Here is a 13,357-nt window from a genome sequence, read left to right on the forward strand (position 1 = left end):
ATGATAAAAGCTCAATACCATAACGTTTGATATCATTGGTGAAGTTTCACTAAATTATAAATACCACTTTTCCTCTTGCCGGACCGATCCCAACAATAGTCAATCCTACTCTTGCTCTACAAAGATAAGAGACGCTTTCAACGCTTAGGCTCGACTCTCTTCCTCAGTTATTCCAGTTTTTTCATGGTTTCATGTCGTAGTAAAAAAACAAAAGGGTCATCTCGGCAAGAGGAGAAGTAAGGACTTGCAACAGAAGAGACTACTGATCCTATTCTTATTCTTAGCTAATTGTTACAAGTTCAGAAGCCCGAAACCCTAAATATAAGGGATCCCTCAAAATAGAGAAGGGTGGGCAGGGCTTCCGCAAGGGCCTCCACTCTCTTCCCGATCAACTCAAACCATCTGTTATGTTTAAAATTTTGTAGTTGTATATATGAAAATTTTCAACATTATCGAAAGTATAAGAACCAAATTTATAAAATTATAATAAGACGAATCATGCTCGGAGCTAACTCGCACGTATACTTGTAAAAGCTAAAATACTTGAGGAATCAAATCTCGTCCTCTATATAAAGTAAAAAAAAAAAGTACAAGGAATGTGAAAGGAAATTAAAAGAGAAACGTGGATGTACAAGAGGGAGTGGTAGGGATTACAAAAATCTGTTTCTTCCTTATATTTTTGGCGTTTCATTACCCCGTTGGAGTTGGAGCCGCAGGTCTGTAAGGGTCCGTTTCATTATCTCTGCTTTGGTACTCCGGACATGCTCACGTGGCAGTCATGTCAGTCTGCCCCACATCCCACGGCCTATGGTTATGGCTTCATTCCACACCTCTCTGCCCCATTCCCCTGTCTCTATCTCTCTCTAAACCAATAATTCCGGCCAGTTCTTGTCACTCTCCGGCCACCACCACCCCCTAACTTTTTCACCTTCATATATACCCCACCCCCTTTTCTCTCCCTCTTCCCTTCTCTATAATCATTCTTTGAGTACAATCCCTTTCTTGTTCTTCTTCTTCTTTTTCTTCATGTTTTGGGGTTATAGCGTATCTTAGCAGCAGAAAAGAGGCCTTTTTTTGGGTCTTGGTGGTGGGATTTCCTTTGAATTTAAGGATTTCTTAGTTTTTCTGAGGTGGGGTTTTGATTTTTTTCATCATTTTCCTTGAAGAAAGATGAACAGAGCATTGCCGGAGATGTTGCAGTGTTTGAACACTGCCGGGGACTGTCCTGATAATCTCAGTGTTCTTGAGAGGCAGAGGGGTCGTTTGAAATTCCAGCAAGATCAGCTTTTGCAGCAGAGCTGTTTCAATAGGGTTGATTACGGCGGCGGATTTCCGCCGCCGGGAGTTGTTCCGGCAGATCACCTCACGGGATTTCCGGGGTTCATGAGTGGCGGTGGCAGCGGTGGTGGGATGTCACTTGTTGAGATGGTAATGGGGGCAGTGAAGCCTGACCCTGGGTTAGGAGGCAAGTTTGATCCCTCTCTGTTGTTGAATGCCACGGCTTATGAGCTCAATTCTTCTCTCTCTAGAACCTCCAGCTGCCCGCCGGCAGTGACTCCGGCTGTGTCGGCCGCCGGAAGAGAGAGCTTCAAGAAAAGGAAAGCTGAGAAAGTTCACACCACCGCCGCCCCCACCAACAACAACAAGAACAAGGCAAGTTTGTATAACATGACCTCTCTCTTTTTCAAAACATTCCTCCATTGAAACATCTCTAAATCTTCAAACCCATATGGGAAAAATGGCCAAAAGCATCAAGAATTTGAAACTAAATCAATGGAGGATTTGCAGGTGGACAAGAACAGCAAAGAGAAAAGGATCAAAACAAGTTCAGAAGAAGAAGAAGAGTTATCCAAAAACAATAACTCAAGCACCACAACAAACAACAACAGAGAAACATCAGCTGATACCTCAAAAGAAAACTCCAAAGCATCAGAGGTTCAAAAGCCTGGTTACATTCATGTCAGAGCACGCCGTGGCCAAGCCACTGATAGCCACAGCTTAGCAGAAAGAGTAAGCCAGAAGAACACCCAATTTCATCATCTGGGTTGCTTTTTCTTTTCCTAATTTGTTAGTTTTCTACAGATTTATGGGGAATTTCTCCTTAAACACTCAAGTTCTTCTGGTTTCATGTAGGCTAGAAGGGAAAAAATCAGTGAAAGAATGAAGTACTTGCAAGATTTAGTACCAGGATGCAACAAAATCACTGGAAAAGCTGGAATGCTCGACGAGATCATAAACTATGTTCAATCTCTTCAAAGACAAGTTGAGGTAGAATTAAATTCACTCAATCCCTAGCCTTGAAAACACTAAAAATCTTGCTCTGAAATCTAAAATTTTCTCTGTGGCATTTTGACAAACAGTTCTTGTCCATGAAATTATCGACTGTCAATCCAAGGTTGGAGTTCAATGTAGATGATCTCTTCACCAAAGAGGTAAGAAAACAAAACAATTTCCAAACTCCATAACTCATTTAATCAGATCAAAATTAACAAGAAGAAGAAGAATCTAATATATTCCCGGGAAACAAACAAACAAACAAACAAACAGGTTTTTCCCCCGGCGATCGGCGAAATGTCATCGGAGATGACAGATCCTTCTTCCAATTTACAATTCAATCCAAACAATCAACAAGTAGTTTCGTGTTCTGGATTAGAAATCGGAATCAATACCTCTGATATCGCACTTCGAAGATCATTCCCAGAAAATTTTGTCGATTCATCATGCCTCACCGTAAGTTCTCAATCCTTTTTCCTTCGATTCTCCGCCATTTTCGATTCAGTTCAAATCGTTTCAAGTTCTTGATAATATCGATCAATCGATGCAGCAATTTCAAACCTCTTCGGGATGGGACATGGATTTGCAGAATCTGTACAATGTGGGTTTCCATCAAGGCCGATCATCAAACGCCTTTTCATCTCATCCATATACAGGTAAAGATAGGATTGAACTGTGTAGTCAATTATCCGTCTTCTTCTTCTTCTTCTTCTTCTTCTTCTTCTTCTTCTTCTTTATTATGATTTGAGAAAGACATTTCAAATGGATCTTTTAAAATTGATGATTGAGACATTCTCATGGTCCCCTTCATCATAAATCTCTTTAAAAAAAAAATTAGGCATTTTCAAAGGAAAAAAAAACAATAGAAATCATTTTTCTAGTGCACAACCTAAACAGACAATGTTCGAGTTCTTTTGAAAAATAGCTTTACCGCTTACTCGTGAAATTTTCGAGAGTTCTTTTTTACCTGAAAAAGCACGTTCAAGCCAACATTTGTAAGATCCCGCATCGTTCAAGTCAACAAAGGTCTCAAAACTTCTACCCAACACATGTTTTAAAATATTTGAGGGAAAGCTCGAGAGGAAAAGTCCAAAGGGGACAATATCTACTAGCAGTGGGTCTGGGCTATTATAGTATCATATCTAGAATGATAAATTTAACAGTATCGAGAATGGTGATTTTGAATCTAACACAACAACCTTAATTTTTACAAAACGAAGTCAAACAGTGACGATGAAAGCAGCTCGTAAATGAGCTTGCTGGGTTTGATGGATGTTTCAAAATCGGATCTATATTAATATTAATGTCTGCAAAGACGTTTTTAGCTCTCTAAAGAACGTTTAATGAATAATCCGAGCTTAATGCTTGTTAATTTTGTTTTTGTAGGTACCATTGAAGGAGGTCATATAAAGATGGAAATGTGAAGTAGCTAGGTAGACCCTAGATCCATCCATCTCACAAATTCAATAAATAATAATAATAATTATTATCCTATGATCATTTTGCTTTCCCTTCCACATATATATATATATATATATATATATATATATATATATATATATATTTCTTTTTTTCTTTTCTAAAATATATAATTAGCCCATATATATATATATATATATATATATATAAATATAAATATAAATATAAATATATATATATATTTTGTATGTATACGTCCGCCTCAATTTCAATAAGAGTAACATGAATTAACGACGATATTCTTGGTTATATCAATTTCACAAATCAACTCATTTATCAAAATTAATCGCTTAATTATTTGTGTAAATTTTTTTTAATATATTTTTTATTTTTTTTAGCACAACAGTGATGTATGAAGTTTTGAACGCTCAATCTCAACAAAAGAAAAGCATGTCGATTGACATTGGGCTAGACTAATTTTGAAGCTCGGATGAGGGTTGAGCTCAACATTTGAACCTTTCATAATCATATAAATTAAGATATGATATTAATTAGCTGATTAAGACATCTTAATTTAAAAAAAAAATAAAAAATGTCCTATTCGTTAAGATACGAACGTTTCGATTATGATGTTAATAATAATATCCATGTGTTAGGATATTATTTTTTAATTAAGTTTGAGGATAAATAAATAATATTTTTTAGATTCAAACGTACTTTTAAAAATAAAATATCTTCAATTACATCCAAAAAAAAAATTATACCCGTACTTTTTTAAGTTTATGTCTAATATATATTAATTAAACTTTTTGGGTTCTTTGATTTTGGCTCGTTTTTTGTGTTATTTCTCTAAAAAAACGTGTCGAGATCTTCTTTTTTATGAACGGCAGATTCTCGTAGAAAAAGAAAGATGACATTTTTCAGCATAAACAACACAACAAATTGACCGATAACGAAAAAGAAAAAAAAAATGAATTACATATTTCATTAACAAATAATCATTTATATAATTGACTAAGCGTTTTAGATAAAGACATACGAAACATATTTTCTTTCCGTGAAAATGATTGAACGGTTTGTTGATCAAAATGTTATATATACATATATATGTATATATATATGTATGTATGTATGTATGTATATATATATGTATATAATATAATAGCAAAAGAATATAGAAATACTTTAATTTTAAATTAGCTTTTTCTTAAACTATGTATATAATATAATAGCAAAAGAATATAGAAATACTTTAATTTTAAATTAGCTTTTTCTTAAACTATTTAATTTAAATAATTAAAAGAAAAAGAAAATTCTGTTGATAAAGGAAGGAACCAATAAGGTAAGCCACTTGGTTCAAGTTGGTCTTGTATTTGGGTCAATAGCGACTGTGCTGGGCCCGGCCCAGCTCGCCCGGCCCGACTTTATCTATCATTGTGCCCATTACTATTTTATTCTTTGCTCATACTTTATGATAATTTATAATAATGTTAATTATTATATAATAGAAAATTATTTAAGTAAAAAAAAATAGATATAATTTAATTTATAATAATGTTAATTATTATATAATAGAAAATTATTTAAGTAAAAAAAAATAGATATAATTTAATTCAAAATTAAAATTTTCTTAAATTATTTAATTTAAATAATTATAAAGTAAAAAGGAATCAATGGACCAGTCACTTGCATCAAGTTGGTCTTGTAGGACCTGGTTGGCATAGCGACTATACTGGGCTTANTTTATAATAATGTTAATTATTATATAATAGAAAATTATTTAAGTAAAAAAAAATAGATATAATTTAATTCAAAATTAAAATTTTCTTAAATTATTTAATTTAAATAATTATAAAGTAAAAAGGAATCTATGGACCAGTCACTTGCATCAAGTTGGTCTTGTAGGACCTGGTTGGCATAGCGACTATACTGGGCTTGGCCCAGCCCGACCCGACGTTATCTGATTGGACTTTTGAAATTTCAAATGGGCCCTTTCACTGTCATTGGGCCCATTATTAATTATTTATATATATATTTACACGATCATTTATGTTATAATAAATAAATATTAATATTTTTCCCTCTCGTGCTTACAAGAGTAACCAAGACTTTCATGGTACTGCCACGGGACATTCTAGCAAGCTGGATGCTGGTGGACTTCTTTGACACTGTTCAAGAACATAGATCTGACTTTCTTTACGAGCCTACAAGCTTAGATCAAGCTGATTAGCAAGTGAACCAATTCGTTCATATTCATTTGATTTACTCTGGATCTCAAATAGTTTCCTTCTTTAGTCAATTCTAATTGTTCACTCTTAGTTAACCATTCCACTCGAACTGTAACTCAAAGAGGAAGCTTGGCGCTCCAAACGAATTTAGTAAACGGAAAAATTAAACTCCACTGATTAAGACTAATCATCATTCTGCAGTGAAAATCTAATGTAATGTAACCAGGCTTTTGATTGAGTTATATTTACATTGACATATTGACATAGTTTAACGAGTTAAAACATATTACCTTACAAGTGGGAATATTAATGTCTATTCTAACTGTGGAAGCTGACTTGGTTGGCATGATTTCCGTGAACAGCTTTGTCTTTGTCTATTAGCACAATGTCCATGTGGGTTTTGTGGTAAATGTCGGCATGGAGTGAGTATAGCTTGAAAATTATCCGAATGGGAATTGAATCATCCGCTCTTGAGGGGATGGGTGTTTTATCTATTAAGAGTAAAACTCAACTTTTTATTTTCTTGCCGACAATAGGGAGTAAACGTCATACGTCTTTGTAAATGATGCGACTGTTTATCTGAAAATCGCTCTATTAATGATCTGAGATCTCACCCTAATAAGGAATACTTCATTTCCCTCTCTAACTGATCTGAGATCTCACAATCCACCCTCTTGAGAACCCGGTGTCTAGCTCTGATACCATATGTCACAGTCCAAGCCCACCACTAGTAGATATTGTCCGCTTTGGTCCATTACGTATCGTCGTCAACCTCACAGTTTTAAAACGCATCTATTACGGAGAGGTTTCCACACCCTTATAATGAATATTTTGTTCTCCTCTCCAACCAATGTGAGATCTCACAATCCACCCCCTTGAGGACCCAGCGTCCACATCTTCTAGTGTCTAGCTCTGATACCATTTGTAACAACTCAAGCCCACCACTAGTAGATATTGTCCACTTTGACCCGTTACGTATCGTCGTCAGTCTCACAGTTTAAAACACGTCTACTACAGAGAGGTTTCCACCCCTTATAAGAAATGATTCGTTTCCCTCTCCAAACGATGTGATATCTCACATATAAGACATGATTTGAAAATTGAATTTCTTTACAAGGGTATTTTCGACATTACACATCTAATACGACGCAGAATATTCTATAAAAGAAGAGAGGCAACCATGATATAGATTTGTATTATCCATTCAAATTCAAGCAAGTTTGGGTTCTTTGCTAGTTCCCTCTTTAAGAAAAATGGCAGCCAAAAGCAAGATCCTAATCATTGGAGGCACCGGTTATATAGGCAAGTTCATTGTGGAAGCAAGTGCCATGGCTGGACACCCAACCCATGTTCTTGTTCGAGGTTCCACTCTTTCAGACCCAGCCAAGTCTGAGCTTATCAACCATTTCGACATCTTGGGAGTCATTTTCGTGTCGGTAAGTCGTGTTAGATAAAACCTGAGTTTTTTAGTTTTTCCTTATTTAGATTCACCATAATACCTCCGTTTGAACATTTGACAAAACACTTCAATCACCAAAGTTTAGATGGCAATTTTGTAGGGAGGCACAGATTTAGTTGGCCACTCTTTTTTATGATAGTTTATATTTAAATACGAAATCGGTTCATAATATTGAATAATCTGATTTTGAGTGCAGTCAAAATTTCAGTCATTCTCTCTCTTTTATTTTATGCATTTTATTTTTCTTCCAACAACCTCCGGTCGACGATTTCCTCTCACCAAATTTCTCTAGCTGATTATCGAAAAACAACAAGTCGTTGGAGATGAACCTTTTCTTTACTCGAGATTCTCACTTGAGACACCTTTTCTTTCTTCCTACTTCTAATTTGTAGGGCGATCTCTTCATTCACGAGAGTCTAGTTAAAGCTATTAAACAGGTGGATGTGGTAATATCGTCAATCGGTATGTGCTAAATTCTTTATCAAACTCGAACCTTAAAATTATGAGTAATAAAAAGAGATATCAACGATAATTTATAAGTGGTTTTTTTTTTTTTTGAAGTTCGTTGGTGTATTATATTAACGATGTTCAAAAAACTCGATGATCTGAATAACCCAATAAACCGAACCCGACCCATATAATTTGGGTTGAGTTATTAACTTATTTAGGTTGGGTTGGATTGAATTCAAATAAATGAAGCCAATATGGGTTTGTACTGGTCCAATGGATCTCCTGAAATTAGTTAGGGTTGAATTGAATCGAACTAATTGAACTCCAATATTTTAGGTTGAGATTATTTGGAAAAAAATCACAACCAGAACAATTTGATTATGTCTAAATTCAATCCAATCCATAAACATGTGAATTAACGGAAATCTAACTAGGGTTAATTTTGTTAGGACTGCACAACAACACAGACACTGCCTTAGGAACACTTTATCTCACAATTCACCCCTCTTCGGGTCTCAACGAGGTTTCCACACCTTTATAAAAAAATGTTTCGTTCTCCTCTGCAACCGATGTGGGATCTCAAAATCCACCCCTTTGGGGCTTACTAGGTTTCTACACTCTTATAAAAAATGCTGAGAATGTTTCATTCTCCTCCCCAACCAATGTGAGATCTCACAATCCACCCTCTTTCGGGGCTCAACGAGATTTCCACACCCTTAAAAAGAATGTTTCCTTCTCCTCTCCAACCGATGTGGGATCTCACAATCCACTCCCCTTCGGAGATCAACGAGGTTTCCACACTCTTATAAAAAAACGTTTCGTTCTCCTCCCCAACCGATGTGGAATCTCACAATCCACCCCCTTCATAGCCCAGTGTCCCTGCTTGGCACTCCACCCGATGACTGACTCTGATACTATTTTTAACAACCCAAACCCACCGCTAGCTAATATTGTCCTCTTTGGGTTTTCCTTTTCGAGCTTCGCTCAACGTTTTTAAAACGTGTCTGTTAGAATGATTTGTTTTCCTCTCCAACCGACGTGGGATCTCACAATAAACTAATAGATTACCATAAATATAATTATATCAATACTTTAACAAAATCGACATCTATGACATTTAAGTTTGTCTCGTAGAATGTTCAAATTATTTAGCGTAACTTATTTCTTTTTGTATTATCAGCAATATTCAACGTGGAGAGACATTGCCACCTATATTATTAAAGCTGTGGATGATCCAAGAACATTGAACAAAATCCTCTATGTTCGACCACTTCAAAACACCTACTCTTATGTTGATCGTGTGGCCCTACTCTTATGTTGATCTTGTGGCCCTTTGGGAACAAAAATGTGGGAAAATCCTCGACAAGTCCTATGTTTGGGAGCAACAACTATTGAATGACATCCAAGGTTAGTATTTTTTAATTATTAAACTTTCCAGCTATCAAAACGGGTTTATTACGGAAAGATTTCCACATCCTTATAAAAAATGTTACATTAAAACAATCTACCCTTTGGAGGCTCAACGTCCTCGCTATCACACCACTTGGTGTCTAGCTCTGACACATATTGTCCGTTTTGTCCTGATACGTATCACCGTCAGCCTCACAATTTTAAACCATTTTTTCACATCCTTTTAAGAAATGTTTCGTTCTTCTCTACAATCGATGTGAAATCTCACACAACTAACGGGTTTTTTTTATGTTAATTTGCAGAAGCTCCAGTTCCACTAAACCTAAGGCTATCAATTTTCTACTCGGTTTTTGTGAAGGGAGATCAATCCAACTTTGATATCGAACCATCGTTTGGAGTGGAAACCACAAAATTATATCCAGACATTGAATATACAACCGTGGATGAATTTCTCAATTAGTTTGTTTAAAGCACCTTATGGGAGTCTTATCCGCTGCTATGTTAACATAGTTTAATTAGTTAAGACATATTAACTTAAATTGGAAGGTCGCATTCAACTCAAAAGGAACATTAAAAAAACATGGGAATATTAACGTCCACTTCAATGGTGGACTCTTGAACAGCTTTGGTTTTGTCTATTAGCACACTGTCCATGTGGGTTTAAGGCAAATGTCGGAATTGAAGATAATGAGTTTAGTTCGAAAATTATTGAAGTAGGAATCGAACCATCAACTATTAGGATGACGGGTGCCTTATCTACTAAGAGTAAAACTCAACTTGTTTATTTTTGTACCGACAACAGGGAGAGTAAACGTACATCTATAGAAATGAAGCGACTTTTTTACCATATTGCTTCTCTTAAATCATTTCTATTAATGATCCCTCGTTTTATTTCTTTTGTTTGATAGTCGTTTGGTTTCTGATTTTAAAAAAATAGATCTTTACGAGGGTTTTTATTTTCTTAAGATAATATGTGAGATCTCACATCAGTTCGAAAAGAGAACGAAGTATTATTTATAAGGGTGTAGAAACCTCTCTCTAACAGACAAGTTTTAAAATCGTGAGACTGATAGCAATACATAACGGGTCAAAACGGACAATATTTGTTAGCTGTGAGCTTGAACTGTTACAAATAGTATCAGAGCTATACACTGGGTAGTGTACCAGCCAGGACGCTAGGTCTCTAACGGGGGTGAACTGTGAGATCCCACATCGGTCGGAAGGGGATACAAAACATTCCAAGTGGGTAGAAACCTCTCTATAGTAGACGAGTTTTAAAATCGTGAAGCTGACAGCAACACGTAACTGGCCAAAATGGACAATATTTGGTAGTCGTGAGTTAACTTGTTTTTGTCTATTAGACAATGTCCACGTGGGTTTTATCGAATTTTTTCGTTTGGTTTCAATAATTCTCTTTACACCACTAAAGTAGTGGATGGTCCAAGCATATAGACCACGTTTTTTAAAAGCAATGACTTTCCCCTTATAAAACTATCATATTCATTGCCACCATTCCCATAACTTAGCTTCTTGGCCTAACATTTGAATCAAAGCAATGGCCTCCAAGAGCAAGATTTTATTCATAGGAAGCACTGGGCATGTGGGTAAGCATGTGGTCGAAGCACCTATGCTCTTCCAAGCGACTCGACTCTCTCCGAGCCAACCAAGTCCCACATTATCGACCATTTCAAGAGATTGAAAGTCATTTTTATATCGGTCAGTCAATTTTGTTTGTAGGGCAATTTCTATCATCACGAGAATCTAGTTATGGCCATAAAACAAGTGGATGTGGTAATATCGACTGTTGGTCACGGTTTGTTAGCTGATCAAGATCGAATCATCTCGGCTATCAAAGAAGCTGGCAATGTTAAGGTCAGAAATCATCTTTTACGTGTCATTATTATTGTTTTATTTCTTGCATTGTGTTTTATTTATTTATTTATTTATTTATTTTGAAGTTTGTTGGTGTATTATATTAAGGGTGCTCAAAAAATTCACGTAACCCAATAAATCTAACCCAACCCAACCCGTGTAATTTGAGTTGGATTATTAACTTATTTAGGTTGGATTAGGTTGAGTTCATATACAATTTGTATGATTTGGGTTGGCTCGATGGTTCCCTTAAAGTACATATTCAAATACCGCCTAAGGAAATATATATATATATATATATATATATATATATATATATATATATATATATATATATTTGCCATGTATAGTTTTATGGTGAAATAAAAGAATCGTTATTATCATTGTTCAGAGATTTGTCCCTTTGGAGTACGGGTGCGATGTGGATCATGTGCATGATGTCGAGCCAGCAAGAACAGCCTTCAATGCAAAGGCTCGAATTTGTCGAGCTGTGGAGGCTACACAAATTCCCTACACTTACGTATCCTCAAACTTATTTTCAGGTTGGTTCCTTCCGTCTCTGGCTCAACCATATATTACTTGAAGTTGCTACTCCACCTGAAGATAAAGTAATCTTATGGGATGGAAAGGGTAATAAACTTAAGTCTTTTCACAAATTATAAGAATGATAATCGGAATTGTCACCAGTGGCCTTACTATTCTCGTGCATCCCCTGTGACATGGTCACGTTACTTAGTTCTTGCTTCTAAAAGTGATATTATCCAACATACCAACATAAGTCCTTCCAGCATGTTTTGTCTTTACTCATATGCATTATAAGATAAAATATGTTTAATCATGAGTTCTTATGATTGAGCTACTGAAAATGAATGTGCATCCTGTCTGTAACCTTAAATTCATAAACTACTAGCTTATTTCTTTTTGTATTATCAGCAATATTCAACGTGGAACGTGACGTTGTAACCTATATTATTAAGGCGGTGGATGATCCAAGAACTTTGAACAAAATCCTCTATGTTCGACCACTTCAAAACACCTACTCTTGTGTTGATCTTGTCGCCCTTTCGGTACAAAAATGTGGGAAAACCCTTGACAAGTCCTATGTTTCGGAGCAACAACTATTGAACGACATTCGAGGTTAGCATTTTCAATTATTTCACTTTCGAGCTACCAAAACGTGTTTATTAGGGAGAAATTTTTTGCGCCCTTGTAAAAAAATGTTTCGTTAAAACAATCTACCATTTGGAGGCTCAGCATCGTTGCTGACACATCACTCAGTGTCTAGCTCTGATACCATTTGTAATAGCTCAAGTTTGTCGTCGACACATATTGTCCGTTTTGTCCCGTTACGTATCACTGTCAGCCTCACGATTTTAAACCATTTTTGTAAGAAATGTTTTGTTCTTCTCTTCAACCGATGTGAGATCTCACACAACTAACTGCCTTTTTTTTATTGTTAATTTGCAGAAGCTTCATTTCCACTATACCTAAGGCTATCAATTTTCTACTCCGTTTTTGTGAAGGGAGATCAAACCAACTTTGATATCGAACCATCATTTGGAGTGGAAGCCACAAAATTATATCCCGACGTTGAATATACAATTGTGGATGAATTTCTCAATCAATTTGTTTAAAGCACATTATGGGAGTCTTATCTGCTACTATCTTCATTAAATAACAGTGAAAGCCTAATTGTTGTATTTTTCTGATTTTCTTGTATTTTGATATGAATGAGAACCACGTTCGAATGAGAACGATCATGAAGATAAAATGGTTAAGAAAGGTTTAAAATAATTGAAAGTTACTACTCATACCTACCAACAAGGTTCATCTTGTTTTTCGATATTTAATGATTGGAACTCTAAAATTAAGCAAGACCCGTGTTAGTGTGTGGGATCTTCACTCTTAGAACTGAGAAGTATTTCTAAGGGAATGTCGGGCCCATCAAGAAACATGTAAATGTGAATGAAGACAAAACAATGGACCCGTGTTGGTCTGTAGGGTCTTCACTCTTAGAACCGAGAAGTATTGTAGAGGAATGTTGGGCACATCAAAAAAACATGTAAATGTGAACCAAGACAGAGCAAATGACCCATGTTGATCTATGGGGTTTTCACTATTGGAACTTAGAAGTATTGTAGGAGAATGTTGGGCTTATCAAGAAACATGTAAATGTGAATAAAGACAAATCAAAGGACTCGTGTTGGTACGTGGGATTTTCACTCTTAGAATCAAGAAGTATCGT

The 13,357-nt window shown here is 35.7% G+C and overlaps 1 protein-coding gene and 1 pseudogene across 2 annotated transcripts; both read left to right on the forward strand.

The window, feature by feature from the left end:
- The first annotated feature begins 682 nt into the window (after nucleotides 1-682).
- On the forward strand, nucleotides 683-4,169 carry LOC111474286 (transcription factor bHLH63-like). 2 transcript variants are annotated; one of them, XM_023119429.1, is made up of 8 exons: nucleotides 683-1,653; nucleotides 1,789-2,010; nucleotides 2,134-2,268; nucleotides 2,361-2,432; nucleotides 2,548-2,730; nucleotides 2,825-2,930; nucleotides 3,661-3,707; nucleotides 4,092-4,169. In XM_023119429.1, the coding sequence occupies exons 1-7, from the start codon at nucleotides 1,171-1,173 to the stop codon at nucleotides 3,696-3,698; spliced, it is 1,239 nt and encodes a 412-aa protein (XP_022975197.1). In that variant the 5' UTR covers nucleotides 683-1,170; the 3' UTR covers nucleotides 3,699-3,707; nucleotides 4,092-4,169. The 2 variants fall into 2 exon arrangements, with proteins under 2 accessions (XP_022975197.1, XP_022975196.1); XM_023119428.1 differs by lacking the exon at nucleotides 4,092-4,169 and having other exon boundaries at nucleotides 3,661-3,768.
- A 4,972-nt stretch (nucleotides 4,170-9,141) lies between these two features.
- LOC111474288 lies at nucleotides 9,142-12,953 on the forward strand (annotated as a pseudogene).
- The last annotated feature ends 404 nt before the right edge of the window (nucleotides 12,954-13,357 follow it).

The sequence above is a fragment of the Cucurbita maxima genome, unplaced genomic scaffold, assembly GCF_002738345.1.
Source record: "Cucurbita maxima cultivar Rimu unplaced genomic scaffold, Cmax_1.0 Cma_Scf00285, whole genome shotgun sequence".
In the NCBI taxonomy this organism is placed as follows: Eukaryota; Viridiplantae; Streptophyta; class Magnoliopsida; order Cucurbitales; family Cucurbitaceae; genus Cucurbita; species Cucurbita maxima.

Excerpts from the sequence above, each read along its gene's own strand:
- LOC111474286 (XM_023119429.1), top strand. The coding sequence starts at position 1,171 with ATGAACAGAGCATTGCCGGAGATGTTGCAGTGTTTGAACACTGCCGGG. Across the intron at positions 2,269-2,360 it reads CTCTTCAAAGACAAGTTGAG|TTCTTGTCCATGAAATTATC; the intron begins GTAGAATTAAAT and ends TTTGACAAACAG. Across the intron at positions 2,731-2,824 it reads TCGATTCATCATGCCTCACC|CAATTTCAAACCTCTTCGGG; the intron begins GTAAGTTCTCAA and ends CAATCGATGCAG.